Genomic DNA, 20,459 nt, shown 5'->3' with positions numbered 1-20,459 from the left:
ATTGTAGTAAAATCATAGAAAAAATATATCATAAGGAAATCTCCATGATAAGGTCTGAGCAGTCGCTCTGTGTTTATTCGCATAAAGCGCAATTAGTTAGGATCCATGTGGTCACTTGGTCTGAACAAGGCATTTCAGCAGAAGGCTTGAAAACCGATCACTAAATACTGATGTTGACACCAGGGCTTCCTTTATAATACCAGATCTTGTTACATTGCGTTTTTTGTTTACTGTAGTATTGGTGGGTTGCATACTTGTAACGTTATAGGGAAGGCATATTATGAAGGCCCAGGTACCAAATGCACAGCTGCCACCGGCGTTCGGACAAGAAGTAAAAATGGTTAAAAACTTTACCCTGTCAGAAAAGACATTCCCTTGTGGATGGGCCCTGTCACAGCATTGAAATAATTTCTATCTGGCTGACAGAGTGCATCCCAGTCTCCAGCCTAAAAAACTAAGCAGAGCTTTTTCAGCTTCCTTTTATTATCTTTTCATAGTTCTTATTTTCATATGTTGCAAGTGTAGTAGACAGGTGATTGTAAATATTGCTTTAATACTTTGTGTCTGCAGCTTAGCAACAACTGAGCTTGTGACAACCCATGCATTGTTGGCAACAGCTGATGGCAGGTTAAGATAACACGAGTAGCTAACCCTTGGAAGCTAATATGAATGAAAACGTACTGCTATCAGCTCAATTCATGCCCCAGAGTTGACACTTCACAGTAACATGGCCTGGTTTACACCATCTGTTATTCACAAGCACTGCTAATCCACCTCCTTTGCTTTTGTAACTCTTCTTCAGATCTACAGTATATCTTCCATCACCTTTTATTATGGTAGATCCAATTTTTCTTTTTTTTCTTTGTAATGTGAGATCCAACACTTGTTTGTGTTTCAGGGGGATCTGGTTGCTGCAGGGGTCCTGTCTGGAAACAGAAACTTTGAAGGGCGAGTCCACCCCAACACCAGAGCCAACTATCTGGCTTCGCCACCACTCGTCATAGCTTATGCAATAGCTGGCACGGTGAGGATAGACTTCGAGAAGGAGCCTATTGGTGAGTTATGCTGCTATATAGCAGCAAAACAAAATGGTAGGTAGGGTCTCCTTATTCTCTGGGTGTTTAGGTCAGCATCAGGATAAAATATAAGATCATCTGTAAAGATATATCAGCTTCCAGTCTCATCCCTAGCTCATCACAGAGTATAGTTTTGTAATGAGACAACAACATACCTGCTTCTTTAAAATGGCTATAGTCTCTTGAAGATTTTAGATGACTTTGTCCAAAATGTAACTTTAAAGTTAACATTAGCATTATGGGATAGCTCTTCTGTTTGACATTACCTAAAACAATGAACATAATGCTGCTGGTCTCAGGACCTATTGAAAATGCCTGAGTTAAAAGGTCAAATGATTCAAAGCTGTGATGAAATGGACTTTAAGCCAGTGGAGATCTGGCTTCCTGTCGGTGAATTTGATACAAAGTACAGTGTGTACTTTGTACTTTAGCCAATAATTATCAGAATTTGCGCTAATAAGCAGACCTTATGGCTTGCATGTGACTGCAGTACCCAACCATTTCATCCTAGTCACATAATGACCACAAATATGAATGAATTTTATTGAACTTTTATGTGATAGAGCAATATAAAGCTGTACATAATTATTAGCATACCTTCTGGCAAGTTCATTTTTATTGATTTTATTGATATTCAACATTCTGCTGATATTAATCTAATTGAAAACTATGGGTGTCAATTTTGTTCATTTTGGGAGCTCGGCTGATACTTACATGAGAACCCAATCTTATCCACTGATATCATTTCCCTCCACAAAGATCTCAAAACCAGCCGCTGTCTTCTTATGCTCTGCAGTGAGAGGACTGACTGACCTGCCCACCAGGGTTAACAATAGTTGTCAGTTGTCATAGTAAGTCACTGTTGCCGACTTAGCAACTTTTCAGACATAACAGTCAGTATCAGCAGGTCAGGTTCTTTAAAGGTTGATGATAAGACAGAAAACTGCAATTGGTGCACCTGTATTGAAAACTTTTACTTTTCAATGCACTGGACCTGAATTACACTTTACTTTCACATTTAGTAAGGTTTGGTGGATTTAAAAGATGAAGATGTACAATTATTAGTATCATGATGTAACAGAATTAACCTTTAAAAAGATAATCCCAAGTGTTACTTTGTGACTATTCCAAATGACTCATTAATGAGCTGGAATTTGAATGTCATAGTTTGTCCCAATATACCAAGAATAAGCCAATATACAGCTCAACATTGCTGGGATCTTTCAGTTGACCTCAGGGATTTTTACCTTTATCATATAAATAGCTAAAACATCAAATTCAAATAATTTTCTAAATGTCATCCTTCCTCTTCTCCAATGCAGCTGTTAATTTAGAAGGCAGACAAATCTTCCTCAGGGATATCTGGCCCACTCGAGATGAGATCCAGGCAGTGGAGAGAACATTTGTCATTCCATCAATGTTCAAAGAAGTCTATGACAAAATTGAGGTGATATCAAATGAATTTCTAGTAAATACACTGTAAAAAAAAATCCAAACCTTTAGGGACTGAAGGTATTTTTTTTTATTGCAGAAAGTGAATGATCGTTGGAACTCTCTGGTGGCTCCTTCTGATAAGCTGTACACCTGGGATGATAAGTCAACCTACATCAAGTCACCACCGTTCTTTGATGGATTGGTAAGGAAGCTTAACTATGCACCTCCTCAAATATAAACACATAGAGTAAATTGCATCAGCCTTTTGGTGCAACCAAAGACATGGAAACAAACTGTCTCTCAGTGATATAGAGAAATCTGTAGTTCTCTATATTCTCTGTAGTGCACCACTTTCATATTCTCTGACCCCATGTAAGAAAAAGGTTTTGCCCAGAATTTGTTCCAAGAACACTCACTAAAACCTTATAACCAACAACAGAATTTAATTTAAATTTGAATTTGAATTGAGTTGAAGCCACACATTTTTTTTTTCTAGAAGTGGAACACATTTCCATTCTGTAAATGTGCAAGTGTTATGTGACGTGCAAATGTGCCTAACAAAGAGTCAGATTCACATTGGCAAAGATTCACCTTTCACCATCAGACCTCGTCGCTCCTGACTTCACTGCTCTGCTGCTGTACAAAACCTCTTTGGAACTTATTGTGTAAAATTTACATTTTGCACATTTTCATATTTCCATTTGGGTTTCTACAGCTTCTTAAAGCAGCACAAATGCTAAAAATCACCCTGTCGGTCTTTAGCAATAAGTTAATTTTGGTGTCTGGAAATGAGCCATTTCAAAAATCTCCAGAAAATAACGTCACAAATCATCAGGCAATGCTGGGCTGACGCCGTTGGGTCCGTTCTGTAAACACAAGAAGGCTAACTTTACCTAAGTAGTTGTTTATAATATTGTGTTTGCTTGTTGTAATTTTAGATAATGCCACACTGTGTCACTGTTTGCTATAATTAAAAAAACAGTGAGAGGAGTTTGGATGATTTCCTACATGAAAAAAAGAAAGCAGTGCAAGAGAGCCGGAGCCGAACACAACTTCCGAAGGACCACCTTCAGCTTCCCTCAACATTTCTCTCAAGAAGATTTTGAGTCACTTGTACGACAAAAACTGACAAAAGCTCTAACAGGTGACAGTTACCTTAATGAGCTAAAAATAAATGCCGTGCCAACAGTTTTTATCCACAAAGTGCCTAAAACCCCGCTGCCACCAGAGCAAAAAACGCTGGACCAAAACTGGACCTTAAACAGCTGTTATTGGACCGGACAGAGCTATAGAACTACTTACCGAATCACACAATCTGGCCAGACTTACGTGTCATTCATTGTTACATTTATGAAGCTGAAGGTGGCAGCAGCAAAACACCAGCTCCTATGGCCATCTCTGTTCTCTTCTGTTTGTTCCTTCTCATCTTCATTGTGATTTCTACATTCCCATCGATTTCAATGCGCTCCGGTTCAAATTGAAAAGGCTTAAAGACATTACTCTTCTCTGATTTGGCTGGATGGAGCTAATGCAGTCAGACCTAGAGACATCATTTACCCAAAATGCATTGCACCATGAACAACATGGCAACATTTGTGTGACAATATTTTATTAAAATGTATCAAAACTAAACTAAACAGATGTTTTTACAAATAAATAAATATTTCTCAAATAAAGTCCATTGTTACGTCTAATCATGGATCCCTGTAAGGAAGCATAATAAGTCACTTTTAAAACATCAGCATGACTGTGTGGTCTGAGCTCTGATCTGTATCTCCTGGGCTTGATTCAGACCAGGAAGCTGCCGACTCCTGAGTCTATAAAAGACGCCTACGTTCTGCTGAACCTGGGTGACTCCGTCACAACAGACCACATATCTCCTGCGGGAAACATTGCCAGGAACAGCGCTGCAGCACGCTACCTCACTGAGAGAGGGTGGGTTACTGCAAACTGTCATGTTTGCACTTTTAGAATCCTAAAATTATCAGTGTGATCTCATTAGCTCTTTTAATCTTTGTCCTGCTTTGGATTGAGTTCTGTGGTTTCTAGTACATTTAGTTTCTGCCTAACTCTGTTTGTGTTTTGACAGTCTAACTCCTAGAGAGTACAACTCGTATGGCTCTCGGCGAGGTAACGATGCTGTCATGGCCAGAGGGACGTTTGCCAACATCCGCCTCTTTAACAAGTTCCTTGACAAGCAGGCACCACAAACCATTCACCTTCCTACTGGAGACACGGTCTGACTCTAAACCAGTTCTATACTAAAATTATAACAGAACTCATTTGTTACATGTCTTTCTTACACTAAAAAGATCAAATTTAAGAAAATCATCTCAGATTTTGGCTTCTTGGCTGTTGTGATGGTTCCTTTTTTTCTTGCAGCTTGACGTGTTTGATGCAGCCGAGAGATACAAGCGGTCCGGTGTCCCACTGCTGGTTCTAGCTGGGAAGGAGTATGGCTCAGGGAGCTCCAGGGACTGGGCTGCAAAGGGCCCATTTCTCCTGGTGAGCTGCACATCCCATCCTTTTTTTAAATAAAAAAAAACAGACGGATGTGTATATGTAGTGAAAAGGGCACTCTCTGCTCCAATCAAAACTAGAAATACTAGAAAATGTGAGGCCATTTGGTCAATTTCTTCAACAGTGTTGCTGAGATAACGCAACATTATGCTGTCACTATATACTTAAGAGAAAGTAGAGGTGTGTGATTTGATAAAAGTTTGTATTAACAGTGAAACCAGAATTTCATCAAAATACTATAAAAATATATATTTTTTAAATGAAACCATTTCTAACCATATTTTACGAATTTGAGTCACACTTGCTTTGGAAACTGAAGCATTTTAGACTTGACTTAAATTTGTGCCCTAAGTACTTGACTTGGACTCTTGGTCTGAAACTTTAGTCTCAGTATTAGTTTTTATTAAAGTGAAAGGAAGCTGGTGTGTGAGCCCCACACTGCAGCTGCTGCGTGTTGTACTGTGAAAAGATGAGCTTGTTCATTAGCCAATGATGTTGGTGGTAGTGTTGTAGTACTCGAAACTGATTTTGGTCTAAAGACTGGTCTCAACTTTTTGATGTCTCGGTCTTGTCTCGGGTTCGACCGTATTTGGTTTCGGTCTTGTCTCGGTCTCAGGCATTGAGGACTCAGGATTTTATTTCAAGACCGGTCAAGATCACAACTGTGGAAATATCACTAAATTGCCGGCATATTGTCCAGTTTATTTGTTAACATCTTAGTTTTCACTGGATGCAAAACATACAGACTAAAATCTGTATGTTCTGGTACCATTCTTTATTCATGGCTGTGTTTTTAGGTTAAGACTGTGAGAGAGCCGACTCCCTTGGCTGAGAAGCAATCCCACACATGAATGGTTTCAGGATGCTTTACAGTTGGCATGAGACAAGACTGGTGGTAGCGCTCACCTCGTCTTCTCCGAACAAGCTGTTTTCCAGATGTCCCAAACAATCGGAAAGGGGATTCATCAGAGAAAATGACTTTACCCCAGTCCTCAGCAGTCCACTCCCTGTACCTTTTGCAGAATATCGGTCTGTCCCTGATGTTTTTCCTGGAGAGAAGTGGCTTCTTTGCTGCCCTCCTTGAGACCAGGCCTTGCTCCAAGAGTCTCCGCCTCACAGTGCGTGCAGATGCACTCACACCAGCCTGCTGCCATTCCTGAGCAAGCTCTGCACTGCTGGTAGCCCGATCCCACAGCTGAAACACTTTTAAGAGACGGTCCTGGCGCTTGCTGGTCTTTCTTGGGCGCCCTGGAGCCGTTTTGGCAACAATGGAACCTCTCTCCTTGAAGTACTTGATGATGCGATAGATTGTTGACTGAGGTGCAATCTTTCTAGCTGCGATTTTCTTTCCTGTTAGGCCATTTTTGTGCAGTGCAATGATGACTGCACATGTTTCTTTCGAGGTAACCATGGTTCACAGAAGAGAAACAATGATGCCAAGCACCAGCCTCTTTTTAAAGTGTCCAGTGGTGTCATTCTTACTTAATCATGACAGATTGATCTTCAGCCCTGTCCTCATCACCACCCACACCTGTGTTAATGGAGCAATCACTGAAACAATGTTAGCTGGTCCTTTTAAGGCAGGGCTGCAATGAAGTTGAAATGTGTTTTGGGGGATAAAGTTCATTTTCTAGGCAAATATTGACTTTGCAATTAATTGCTGTTACGCTGATCACTCTTTATAACATTTTGGAGTATATGCAAATTGCCGTTATAAGAACTGAAGCAGTAGACTTTGTAAATATTAACATTTGAATCATTCTCAAAACATTTGGCCATGACTGTATTTATTTATGTCATGTAGCGCGGGGCACTGGTCTTGGTCTTGACTCGGTCTCTGATCCTAAAAGTCTTGGTGTTGTCTTGGTCTCGATGCACTCTGGTCTTGGTCTTGACTTGGTCTCGAGTTAGGTGGTCTTGACTACAACACAGGTTGGTGGATTATTAATCAATTACTAAATGAATCATAAGAGTTTGTTCATGTTAGTTGTAGCTTCCTAATAATGACCACATAAATTTCCCTCTAACTGAACCCTATTTTAAACGACCTATTGTCTGAAAATAGGAAGATAAAAGCACTTTCTGTTCCATTTATTGAAAAGTTTGACACAGAAACAATTATATAGAATATAATCTTTCAACTAATATATTATTTGATCAGTTGTTAGCTGGACTAAATAGACTAAAAAAAAAATGCCTTTTTCTGAAAGAACAGTAATTAAGATAAGATAATACTTTATTGATGTCTTGGGGGGGGGGGGGGGGGGGGTTGTTTGTCCCAACATAGCACACAATAAAAATTTTAATAAATATAGTAATAAGAACAAATATACAACAATAAATAACAATGAGCAGTGATAGTCTTTAGGACACACACACATCGCTCAGTATATTGCTAAATATATATTCAACATTTGAAGTGCACAGCTCTAGTGACTCTCTCTCTCTCTATATATATATATATATATATACACACAGTACAGACCAAAAGTTTGGACACACCGTTTAATTCAATGAGTTTCCTTTATTTTTATGACTATTGACATTGTAGATTCACACTGAAGGCATCAAAACTATGAATAACACATGTGGAAATATGCACTAAACAAAAAAGTGTAAACAACTGAAAACACCCCTTATATTCTAGTTTCTTCAAAGTAGCAACATTTTGCTGTGATTACTGCTTTGCACACACTGCATTTTCTTGATGAGCTTCAAGAGGTAGTCACCTGAAATGGTTTTCACTTCATAGGTGTGTCCTGTCAGGTTAATAAGTGGGATTTCTTGCCTTATAAATAGTCATGAAAATAAAGAAAACCCATTGAATTAGTTCATGTCCAAACTTTCGGTCTCTAATGTATCTATATCTATATATATAAAGAATATTTCCCTTCTCACCCACCGCGGGTGGTTCTTATCCTCTGAGCTCGGGTCCTCTACCAGAGGCCTGGGAACTTGAGGGTTCTGCGCAGTATCTTGGCTGTGCCAAGGACTGCACATTTCTGGACTGAGATGTCTGATGTTGTTCCTGGGATCTGTTGTAGTCATTGGTCCAGTTTGGGGGTGACTGCCCCGAGGGCCCCGATGACCACAGGCACCACTGTGGTCTTCACCTTCCAGGCCCTCTCCAGTTCCTCCCTGAGGCCCTGGTATTTCTCTAGTTTCTCGTGCTCCTTTTTCCTGATGTTGCAGTCGCTTGGTATTGCTACATCTACCACAACGGCTTTCCTCTGTTGTTTATCCACTACGACAATGTCTGGTTGGTTCGCCATTACCATTTTGTCTGTCTGGATCTGGAAGTCCCACAGGATCTTAGCTCTGGCGTTCTCCGCCACCTTTGGGGGTGTTTCCCACTTTGATCTCGGGGTTTCCAGTCCATATTCTGCACAGATGTTTCTGTACACTATGCCTGCAACTTGGTTATGTCGTTCCATGTACGCTTTCCCTGCCAGTATCTTGCACCCTGCTGTTATGTGCTGGACTGTCTCAGGGGCCTCCTTGCACAACCTACACCTTGGGTCTTGTCTGGTGTGGTATATCTGGGCCTCTATTGCTTTGGTGTTTAGGGCCTGTTCCTGGGCGGCCAGGATGAGGGCCTCTGTGCTGTCCTTGAGTCCAGCTTTTTCCAGCCATTGGTAGGATTTACTGATATCAGCCACTTGGGTTATTTGCTGGTGGTACATCCCATGTAGGGGCTTGTCCTCCCATGATGGTATCTCTGGCACCTCATCCTCCGTTCCCTGTTGTCTGAGACATTCACTGAGCACATTGTCTGTTGAGGCTTTGTCCCTGATGTATTTATGGATCTTAGTTGTTTCGTCCTGGACTGTGGTTCTCACACTCACTAGTCCTCTGCCTCCTTCCTTGCGGCTCGTGTACAGTCTCAGGGTGCTGGATTTGGGATGGAACCCTCCATGCATTGTTAGTAGTTTTCTAGTCTTAATACCCGTGGCTTTTATCTCCTCCTTTGGCCAGCTAATTATTCCAGCAGGGTATCTGATTACTGGCAGGGCATAGCTGTTTATCGCACGGATTTTGTTCTTGCCATTGAGCTGGCTTCTCAGGACTTGCCTTATTCGTTGGAGGTATTTAGCTGTGGCTCCTTTCCTTGTGACCTCATCGAGGTTGCCATTTGCTTGTGGTATACCTAGGTACTTGTAACTGTCCTCTATGTCTGCTATTGTTCCTTCTGGGAGTGAGACCCCTTCTGTGCGGATGACCTTCCCCCTCTTTGTGATCAGCCGACCACACTTCTCTAGTCCAAATGACATCCCAATGTCCGTGCTGTAAATCCTGGTGGTGTGGATCAGTGAGTCGATGTCTCGCTCACTCTTGGCATACAGTTTGATGTCATCCATGTAGAGAAGGTGACTGATGTTGGCCCCATTTTTGAGTCGGTATCCGTAGCCAGTCTTGTTGATAATTTGGCTGAGAGGGTTCAGGCCTATGCAGAACAGTAGCGGGGACAGAGCATCTCCTTGGTATATGCCACATTTGATGGACACTTGTGCAAGTGGTTTGCAGTTGGCTTCAAGGGTGGTTTTCCACAGCCTCATCGAGTTTGCAATGAAGGCTCTCAGAGTCCTGTTGATGTTATACATCTCTAAGCATTCAATGATCCAAGTATGCGGCATTGAGTCATAGGCTTACAGCAGACCATGCTGTAGAGAAGATGAGACATTATCCTTGATAGCTCTGATCTTCTTCAACATTCTGCCTCTCATCACCTCTTCCAGTGGAGCCAGCTTGATCCCCACAACTGACTCAGCCTTTCTTATCAGTTTCCTTCTGCTTGAGTCCTTCACCTTCATTGCAACACTCCAGCACACCACTGCACTGAAGATGGAACTAGCCATTGATGACTGAGAACATGAAGAGCATCCTACTGCAGATGTTAAAAAAAACCTGAGCTTCCGTAGAAAATAGAGTCTGCTCATGGCCTTTTTATAGAGCACCTTAGTGTTCGTAGTCCAGTCTAATGTAACACCAAGGTATTTGTAAGATTGAACCTGCTCCACATCTGCTCCGAGATGGAGATTGGGAGCAAATGTATCTCCTTGTTGCAGAAACTGACAACCATTTCTTTGGTCTTGTTTACATTAAGCAGGAGTTGGTTCTCTCTGTACCACATCACAAAATTGCCCATCAATGTCCCGTACTCCACCTCCTGTCCCTCTTTCACACACCCCATGATAGCCGTGTCATCTGAGTACTTTTGCAGATGGCACAGTTTGGAACAGTACTTAAAGTCCGTAGTGCAGGTGGTGAATAGAAAGGGAGACAGCACAGTTCCCTGGGGAGCTCCAATGTTACATATTAGACGGTCTGATGTGCAGCTCTATAACCTAACAAACTGAGGTCTGGCTTTCAGATAGTCAATGATCCAGGTGATAAGTGTTACATGTGCATCCACGTCCATTTTAACCAGATTTTCGTCGGATGGTGTTGAAGGTTGGTTAAATGTCAAAGAAAAGAATGCAGACAATGGTGTTAGGATGCGGAAGAACTGTGTAAAAATATATACATTTTCTAGTTGTAAAAATGCCTTGTTATAAGTGAGAACTTCTGCCAGTGGAACTAGTACTTTCTATCAGTATTCAAGAATTACTGACTTAAACAAGCTCCTATATGTTGCTGAAAAGTTTCTTGTCTTGTTTCAAGTGAATATTCACACTGAAAACTCTACAAAAATACTTGGTCGGATTTAGTGTTTTTGCAGTGTTTGACTCGATGGTTTGCCTTATTGCGCTAGCCAGATTCTCAACCCAGCGCTGTAAGGTCCAGAATAAAATCCAAATGCATCCAGTCTAGTTCCATTAACTAGGAAAAAACACAAAATGTTCCTGATTTAACGGGGTTTTTTGTTTTGTTTTTCTCTTTCTACCAGAAATTGTATGACAAAAGTCTTCATTCTGATTCTTTGGTCTCAACTAGCCACTATGTTTGAAAGACCGTTTTGTTAACAGAAACTTCAGACATCTTTATTTATTGTTTTGGGTGTTTTGTTTATTTATTTTGTATATTCAGAATGCATCCTAGTTCCACTGTTAAAACATAATAATCTTTGAGAATGTGTTCTTGCATTATTATGCCATTACCATAATATTACTTGAAAATGGTCTCAAAACAACATTATCATTTATCCCAATAACTTTGGGATCATTTATTGTACAGTAAAATTTGTTATTGTTACAAACCTAGTTTGATCACAAGTTTTGACAAAACATGTCCCAGTTATATTTTATGGAGACGGGAGGCAGTTTTTATTAAATCCATCAAAACTTTCACTGTTTTCAGTCTGTTCACTTATAACCTGTCAATTTTTGCTGGATGATAAATTGTCCAACTAATTATTGCAATAAACAATATTGTTGTTTTGAGACAATTTTCAAGTAATATATTACTAATGGCATAATAAAGCACATTCTCCCTCTTCAAAACAAATAATGTTTAATTTTGTAAAGAACACTTCACACTGGAACTGGAAGATATTATAAATTTCCCAAATAAATAAACACAAGAAAACAATAAATAAATTGGAAATAAAAACCACACACCACCAAAACCATAAATAAAATGGATTTTGATGTCCCTGTAAACAAAATTTCCCTTCCAAATTAATAACCAAAAAGGACATCATTGATCTACACTGTTAGACCTTTTATTGTAATTTTACAGTAACTTACTGGCAACACTGTTGCCAGCAAGTTACTGTAATTACCATTCTACAGTACCCTTACTGGCAACAGTGTTGCCAGTAAGTTACTGTAATTACCATTCTACAGTACTCTTACTGGCAACAGTGTTGCCAGTAAGTTACTGTAATTACCATTCTACAGTACCTTTACTGTTATGATATTTCACAGTTAATTTTTACTGTGAGTGTGCTTTACAGTTATAACTGCATTACTGTAAATGTAGTTTCTAGTATAATACAGTAATTGTATTTTATAGTAAAGCTGGTCTACTGTAAACTTGTTTCACAACATAATGTCAGAGTTTTACTGTAAATTAAAGTTTACATTTCTTTAAGATAAGAATATTTTACCATAAACCGAAAAATTTCATAAAAGAAATTTTAGTCCAAGTACTGTGAATAACAGGTATTTATTTTCAGCAGATTTGTAGAAATAAAATCCATTTACATATTCGCAATGTCATAAAAAACAATGTCACAATACAATATAATGTGCTGTAAAACAACAAAACCATAGAACACATTTCCTACATCAGAAGAACTTTTATTCCATTTGTCAAACAAAATCAGTGGGATCCATCTTGTGGAAGCTGAACTGTAAAGAATAAGACAGACAATGTGGGAGGTCATGAGATGGTCAGGAAGTTATCTACGTTTTCAAATGGACAGGAAGTTGACAAATTTAGCTGAAGTGACAATGTTCACATGCATAAAATCTTTGTCATAAAGCAGCATTAAGTTGATAATTTGTTTAAAAAAAATCAATTGGACTGAAGTGATAATAGAAGCTGCATAAAGAATGAGCAGGACTGGCTTCACTTCAGGTTTTTGGATTGTTTATGGCAAAAGCAGTCAGTCAGTCTTCAGTAATTCAAAAGATTGCGTACTACAAATGTCCCCAAGGGGACAATGAAGTACAACAATCTTTTTAGTCATTTTGTTGGTGCTGACGGATTACTGCAAAGGTGTGCCTAATAAACTGAAAACTGCATAGTATAAAAATACACCACACTTAAACGACTACACACTTATACATTTCTGTGATTTATTAAGAGATGCAGCGACATCCACTTTTTACCACGGACACAGAAAAGATGCAGGCTACTCTAAAGGGCTATTGTGTAGGAATCACATGCCATTTATAAATAATCATTAAAATCATATTAAAAGGGCTAAAGTAAAGTCAGAGCATGCAAGATAGGAGGAAAAGACAACAAAATAATAAACATTTACATTTGGTAAAATACTTACCTAGTTGGAAGTCCTCCATTCAAATTCAGCAAGTTGTTGGAAGAAGGTGGTGATCTGGGAGTTGACACTGACTACTTTCCTCTTGACAAGACTTCCCGTCTTGCGGCTTGTACCGACTTTGGCTGTGCATTTGGTACCAACATCTGGATTGATCCTCACAAAGAATCTTTTAACAGAAATAAAATATATTAATTGTATTTTTTAATGAAGACGTACAATACAGCAATCAGCTATGGTTCTTCATCATCAGTCAAACTGTCATTAAATTTAATTCATAAATGGCTTGGTGTAGAGTACTTGCCGTTGTATCATCTCCAGCGTTGTGGATGCTGACTCCTGATACTCCAGATTGAAGACAGAATATGACCCAAGAAAGACAGCAAGGATGCTGGCAAAGTCATGCAGTTGCTCAGGCTGGAAAAATACCTTCTCCTCCATACTGACCATCCACCGGGTTGCAGACATCGAGCTATTTCCTAAAATAGACAAACCCTTGTCAGGCTAACACTAGTGAGTAAAAGTACAGACTACCATAACAATTACATACATTGCTACGAAAAAATTATAGTGATAGAAAATATTCCTCATACCATGATGATTACCCTTGGTGTAGTGGGTAAGGTCATTTCCATTTCAACAGACATCTTGGTGGAAGATACCTTTAAAACATAAAAGGAATACTCTCTTAAATATGAATTACTGGTAGTAATTTATATTTAAAGGGCCAGTTCACCCAGATTACAACAGGTTTTTGAGAACCTCATCCCAGAGACTAGACTAGACTTTACCCCTACATCCTGCTACCACTCTGAAACAGCGGATGTGAATGACAGTTTGTGGGGCTAAATGCATTTTTTAAAGCATTACATTCCACAAGTGTTCAGTCTGACTTCTGCTATGGCGGTGACTCCTGTGCATGTGGGACCTGAATGCAGAAAATGTTCTGAAGGAAGCAGGACATTGCTCTATTCCACATGTAAACCGATAATTAGCTGTGTGTTGATGTTTCTTCACATGACTACAAAATTCTGTAAATTCTGAAGTACAAATGCTGCAGAATTTACACCTGTACATAGTTGCACCTGTTAGTACTGACTTAACCTTAAATTTGCAGGAGCATGGTTTAAACATGTGAACAGTCCTTATATGTAACCAGGGTTGGAAATTAACTTTTTTGTCCACCTGCCACTGTGGCTGAACAAACTCAAAAAATAACAGAAACTACTTTAATTTTTTTCACCTTTGTCCTCATTTACAGACTCTTATACACTATGTTGGAGATGTAATGGTACTTTTGCAAGCTAACCAGCTGTAGCAAGCTCAAAGTTATAGATTAGGTTAGCTGCTTCTCTACATTTCCAGACTATTTTGTGGATTCAAATATGTTTGAAGAACTGTCTTTTTACCTGTTGTCTTGTCTTTTGAAGAGATGAAGCTATGTTAGCAGTCAGCAGGACAGAACTGCACAGCCACTTGGAGGGAAAAAGCTTGGGAGTTAAAAAAAAAAAGTCATCTGAAGAAAAGAAAAAAAAAGAACAATGTTAGAAATTCATCCTTGCTGACCTACGTAGCTAATCTGCACTTTTAACATTTGCAAGATCATGGTTTAAACAAATGAACAGTCATTAGATGTAAAAAAAAAAAAAGAGAAGGGGGGGATCAATTATCAGTTAAGGTTATATTGTTCCACAAAGGATGTAGCAACAATGCTAACAGACACTCAGCACTGAGCTCATCTCAACCTAAAGCCGCCCGAGGAAGATTAAGCGGCAAAAGTCAAGCTAAAACCTTCAACGGTAAAATTAGCACCTTAGCTAACGTTAATTCCGAACCAGCTCAAAAAATAACAACATCATATTTTCCTTTCTTTCACCTCATTTACAGACACGTAACTTATAACGTTGCAATATGCCAGTTATATAAAACACCAGAGTTAGTAACGTAAAGGTAACGTTATTTTACCAGGCTAACCAGCACAAACCAGCTCATGCTATAATGCTAAGTTATAGCATGATGCTATAAGCTACGTTAACTCCATCTAAAATGTACATTTCCAGACTAGGCTTTGGCTTCAAACAGTTTTCTAAGAAGTGTTTTTTTACCTGTCTTGAAGAGCTGAAGCAGTGTGAGCCCACAGCACGGAGACAGAGCTGCACTTGCACTTGGAGAGAAAAAGCTTCGGAGTTTAAAACAAACGTCATCAGAAAACAGTCGGAAGCGAAGCCACGCTTGATGACGTAGCTAGATAAACTGCATGTTAATGTTAGCTAGGATGTGAAAAAAACAGAAGTACATGCTCTCTTTCTGCCTTAAAAATATGTTAACTACTAAAGGAGTAAAAATACAGAAACAGGGAACCACGATGAAGCAGCTATGATGACGGTTGGAAATCAAATATAATTCTTACTGTATATTATAAGTACAGTACCACTACTGTAATGTGTAAACAGTAAATTACTGCAACTTCAAAACATACAGTAAGTTACTGTAATACTATGTACTATACCCATAATGCAATGCAAACTACAATAACTACTTGTAAAGATGTCTTATGGTAGGGTGACCAAACGTACGTATTTCCCGGGACATGTCCGTATTTCACGTCCTGTCCCGGGCGTCCCGGGTTTTTTTTTTTAGAAAGTGAGGAAATGTCCTGTTTTTTAAATTACCTTCATTGGACCATTATATTTACAGGCACTAGGGCCCTGCGCACGGCCCTGCGTGTGACGTAATCCCTGAGCCGCGTCAGTGCGGGCAGCCCTGTTCTTAATCAGAAGATAGATAGCGTGGCTGTCAGTACGCCAACAACATACGAAAGCGCAAATGTATGTTTACCTACTATTTACAAAAGAGTTTCCCCGCTTTCAGACCCCCCCTCGCTACAACGTGTCCTGGTTTTCCCAACTGAAAATATGGTCACCCTATTTATGGTAGTTTTACTGGGCATTTTGTGGTATTTAACTGTAAAAAATACAGCAAAGGCTAACAGTGTATGATGACCGTTGGGAATCAAATATAATTCTTACTGTATATTATAAGTACAGTACCACTACTGTAATGTGTAAACAGTAAATTACTGCAAATTCAAAACATACAGTAAGTTACTGTAATACTATGTACTATACCCATAATGCAATGCAAATTACAGTAACTACTTGTAAAGATGTCTTATAGTAGTTTTACTGGGCATTTTGTGGTATTTAGCTGTAGAAAATACAGCAAGGGATAACAGTGTAGTTTTAGTTCATCATATGATTGATTGATTGATTAATCGCATATTGTGACAGGCTTATTTAATGCACCTTTCTATTTGAACAGAATCAGATAAAAGTTAGTGAACATGTGCTCTGAAGCATAAATGAGACTGATCTTTGGTAACACTTTATTTGACGGGGGTGCATAAGACTGAGGTGTTATGTCATAAACATGACATAACGCCTGTCATGAACATGAATAAGTCTTCATGAATATTTATGACTGTCATAAAGTGTCATTCGGTAAATAATGACACTTTCAAAGCAAAGTTGACATTATTCAAAATGTCTTTATGACAACTTGACATTAACCAAATGTCAATTGTCAAATTGTCAATTGTCAAATTGTGTTCCGTACTCGTCATGTCGGACAAACAAAATATACAGTCGGGACGATCTCCTGACGATCGGTGCCTGCTACGAACTAGATGTTACAGCTGATTTTCAACACTTGTTCAATATTCCGGGGGACATAGCGAGGAGCCCCGGCGCGCCGTGGATTACCATCGCAACAGGGAGGAAGCGACGGCGGCGTAGAGAGAGACGGTAGAAGCGGGGCTGCAGGGCCGGCGTGCTAGCTAGGCTACGGAGGCAACCACACAAACCACCGCTCCCCAGCCTGTTTCTCTCCAACGCCAGATCCCTTGCAAACAAGATGGATGAACTGAGACTACAGGCTGCATCTCACAGCGCAGTGAAGGACAGCTGTATTCTCCTGATCACGGAGACCTGGCTGCATCCAGACGTAGCGGACTCTGCCATCGAGCTAGCAGGCTACACAGTACACCGCCACGACAGAACGAAAGACTCCGGTAAGAGCAGAGGAGGGGGGCTCTGTGTCTACGTGAACAACACCTGGTGTACTAACACAGCAACTGTCATCAGCCATTGCTCCCCAGACCTGGAGTATGTGACTGTTAGATGCAGACCAATATACCTCCCCAGAGAGTTCACCGTAGTCATGGACACTTGTGCAAGTGGTTTGCAGTTGGCTTCAAGGGTGGTTTTCCACAGCCTCATCGTAGGCTGTTTACATCCCACCGGATGCCAATGCTAAAACAGCTATTGGACTTTTGCATGGCAGCATTAGCCATCTGCAGAGCATCTATCCAGATGCTGTGCACATCATAGCGGGGGACTTCAGCCATGCAGACTTGAAGACAGTGCTTCCCAAATTCCACCAGCATGTAAAGTGTGCTACAAGAGAGGCTAACACTCTGGACAAAGTCTACTCCAACATCAAGCTAGGTTACAGGGCTAGACCACTTCCTCACCTGGGTCAGTCCGATCACCTGTCCCTGCATTTAATTCCTGCTTATGCCCCCCTCAGGAAAACTGCTCCAACCATCACCAAAACCATCAAATCCTGACCCAAGGATGCGACACAGCAGCTGCAGGACTGTTTCGACAAGACAAACTGGGATGTTTTTGAAAATCATTACCTGGAGGTTTTTACAGACAGTCTACTGTGCTACATCAAGTACTGTATTGACACTGTAGCTGTGGATAAACACATCCGGGTCTTCCCAAACCAGAAGCCCTGGATGACTCAGGAGGTCCAGCGACTGCTAAAGACCAGGAATGCGCCTTCAGGTCTGGGGACAGGACCGTCTACAGTACAGTCCGAGCTAACTTGAAGAGCGGCATCAGATTGGCTAAGTCTGACTACAGGAGGAGGATAGAGGGCTACCTTGACAGCAACAACAGCAGGCAGGTGTGGCAGGGAATCCAGCATCTCACCAACTACAGGACCAACCTCGCAGCTGCGGAAGGCGACGCCACGCTGGCAGAGGAGCTGAACCTCTTTTTTGCCCGCTTTGAGGTGAAGCCAACAGAGGCAGCCACACTACACCAAGCAACCCACAACACCACACTCCTCGTTGTAGAGGAGCACGAGGTGAGGCGCACACTGCGGGCCGTCAACCCAAGGAAGGCTGCTGGACCTGATGGCGTCCCTGGACCTGAAAGACTGCGCCGATCAGCTGGCTGGAGTCTTCACCAGGATCTTCAACCAGTCCCTAGCCCTGTCTACAGTCCCATCCTGCCTGAAATCTTCCACCATAGTCCCCATACCCAAGAAACCTCACATCTCCTGCCTCAACGACTACCGGCCTGTGGCACTAACCCCTGTGGTGACGAAGTGTTTTGAAAAACTGGTCCGGGGTCACATCACAGCACTTCTCCCTCCTGGCTTTGACCACCACCAGTTCGCCTACAGAGCCAACAGATCCACAGAGGACGCTGTGATCACGGCCCTCCATGCTGCTCTGTCACATCTGGAGCAGCAGGGGAGCTATGTGCGGATGCTCTTTGTAGACTACAGCTCTGCTTTTAATACCATCCTCCCTCACAGACTGGTGGACAAATTGGGGGACCTGGGCCTCCCTCACTCCACCTGCATGTGGATTCTGAGCTTACTGACCAACCGACAGCAGAGAGTTAGGGTGGGAAAACATACATCCACTGCCCTCAGCCTTAGTACTGGCTCTCCACAGGGCTGTGTGCTGAGCCCCCTGCTCTACTGTCTGTACACATACGACTGCACCTCTGCCCACCACAGCAACACCATCATCAAGTTTGCTGATGACCCCATAGTGGTGGGGCTCATCTCAGGAGGCGACGAGTCCGCCTACAGGGGTGAGGTGGCTTCACTGTGCCACTGGATCAGAGACTTCCTCACCAACAGGCCTCAGGTGGTGTGAATAAGTGGCTCAACATTGTCCCCACTGGTCCTCAACACAGGCACGCCGCAGGGCTGTGTGCTCAGCCCAGCTCTCTTCACCCTGTTTACACACGACTGCGTGGCCATCCACCCCACCAACACAGTCGTGAAGTACGCGGACGACACAACAGTAGTGGGTCTCATTTCAGACAACAACGAGACCCACTACAGAGAGGAGATTCTGCAGCTCACTCAGTGGTGTTCAGCCAACAACTTGGTGCTGAACACAGGGAAGACCAAGGAGGTCATTGTGGATTACAGAAGGTCCAGGAGGACGGCTCACACTCCCCTTCTCATAGATGGAGAAGTGGTGGAACGTGTGGACAACATCAAGTTCCTGGGCCTCCACATCACTTCTGACCTCTCCTGGAACACAAACACCTCCCACCTGGTGAAGAAAGCACAACAAAGGCTCTTCTTCCTCAGGAAACTGAGACGGGCTGGACTTTCCTCACGGCTGCTCGTGAACTTTTACAGGGCGATGATCGAGAGCATCCTCTGCCTCAACATGACTGTGTGGTATGGTAGCTGCACAGCACTGGAGAGGAAACAACTGACACGGGTGGTGAGAACAGCACAAGGCATTGTGGGATGCCCCCTCCCAGACCTGGACTCCATTTACACAGACCGGGTCAAGAAGAGAGCTGGATCCATAGCCATGGATTCCAGCCACCCGGGCCACAGACTGTTTGTGCCGCTGCCATCAGGCAAGCGGTACAGGAATATACGGACTACAACAAATAGACTGAGAAACAGTTTCTTCCCCACAGCCGTCAGAGCCATTACTCCCTGCCGTCCCCCTCTCCCACACATATCATAACCTCGCAGTCACACATACATATCCCCCACCCCCACACAGTCATATTGTTCTGCACTTTGCACTGTCACATTATCTGTACTTTGCCATAATTGGACCTGCTGCTACTTCTTTGGTGTGGTTGAGTGCCTTTAGTTAATTTAGTTGTATATATTGTTATTATTATTATTGTGTGTTTGCTTATTTATACTGTATATATTTGACCTTTTGCACGGGAGCTGCAATGGAAATTTCGTTGAATTCTGTTCAATGACAATAAATGCTATCTATCTATCTGTTGCAGTGGTCCAGGTAGAACAATCTGCTCCTCAACAACTCAAAGACAAAATAACTCATAATAGATTACAGGAGGAATAAAACGGACATTACACCACTAACCATTGGGGGAAAATGTGTGGAGAGGGTAGCTGATTTCCGTTTCCTGGGGGTCCACATTGAGCAGGGCCTCACATGGAACATGAACACCTTCGAGCTGATAAAAAAGGCCCAGCAAAGACTGTACTTCCTGAGGGCTCTCAGGAGGAACAACATCAAGGAGAAGCTGCTGGTGTCCTTCTACAAGTGCTCCATAGAGAGCATACTGACCTACTGTATCTGCGTCTGGTATAACAGCAGCACTACGGCTCAAAGGAAAGCTCTCCAAAGGGTTGTGAATACAGCCCAAAAAATCATTGGCTGCCCTCTCCCC

General features: G+C 41.7%; 1 protein-coding gene and 1 long non-coding RNA gene across 4 annotated transcripts in view; one reads left to right on the top strand and one right to left on the bottom strand.

The window, feature by feature from the left end:
• The window catches only part of aco1 (aconitase 1), a 73,060-nt gene that overhangs the window by 45,374 nt on the left and 7,227 nt on the right, over window positions 1-20,459 (top strand). For all 3 annotated transcript variants that reach the window (XM_023346287.1, XM_023346289.1, XM_023346288.1), the window contains 6 exons: window positions 899-1,055; window positions 2,399-2,523; window positions 2,608-2,712; window positions 4,303-4,445; window positions 4,600-4,747; window positions 4,893-5,015. In XM_023346287.1, coding sequence (XP_023202055.1) covers window positions 899-1,055; window positions 2,399-2,523; window positions 2,608-2,712; window positions 4,303-4,445; window positions 4,600-4,747; window positions 4,893-5,015 — 801 coding nt within the window. The remainder of the gene's footprint in view (window positions 1-898; window positions 1,056-2,398; window positions 2,524-2,607; window positions 2,713-4,302; window positions 4,446-4,599; window positions 4,748-4,892; window positions 5,016-20,459) is intronic.
• LOC111610973 lies at window positions 13,286-14,426 on the bottom strand. Its single transcript, XR_002753841.1, has 3 exons — window positions 14,385-14,426; window positions 13,569-13,637; window positions 13,286-13,454 (listed from the first exon to the last, which is right to left on the bottom strand). It is a non-coding gene; the product is annotated as an uncharacterized LOC111610973 (long non-coding RNA).

Source organism: Xiphophorus maculatus, chromosome 14, assembly GCF_002775205.1.
Source record: "Xiphophorus maculatus strain JP 163 A chromosome 14, X_maculatus-5.0-male, whole genome shotgun sequence".
In the NCBI taxonomy this organism is placed as follows: domain Eukaryota; kingdom Metazoa; phylum Chordata; class Actinopteri; order Cyprinodontiformes; family Poeciliidae; genus Xiphophorus; species Xiphophorus maculatus.
The sequence above is the reverse complement of the archived record's forward strand: the minus strand, read 5'-3'. Positions and strand labels throughout refer to the sequence as shown.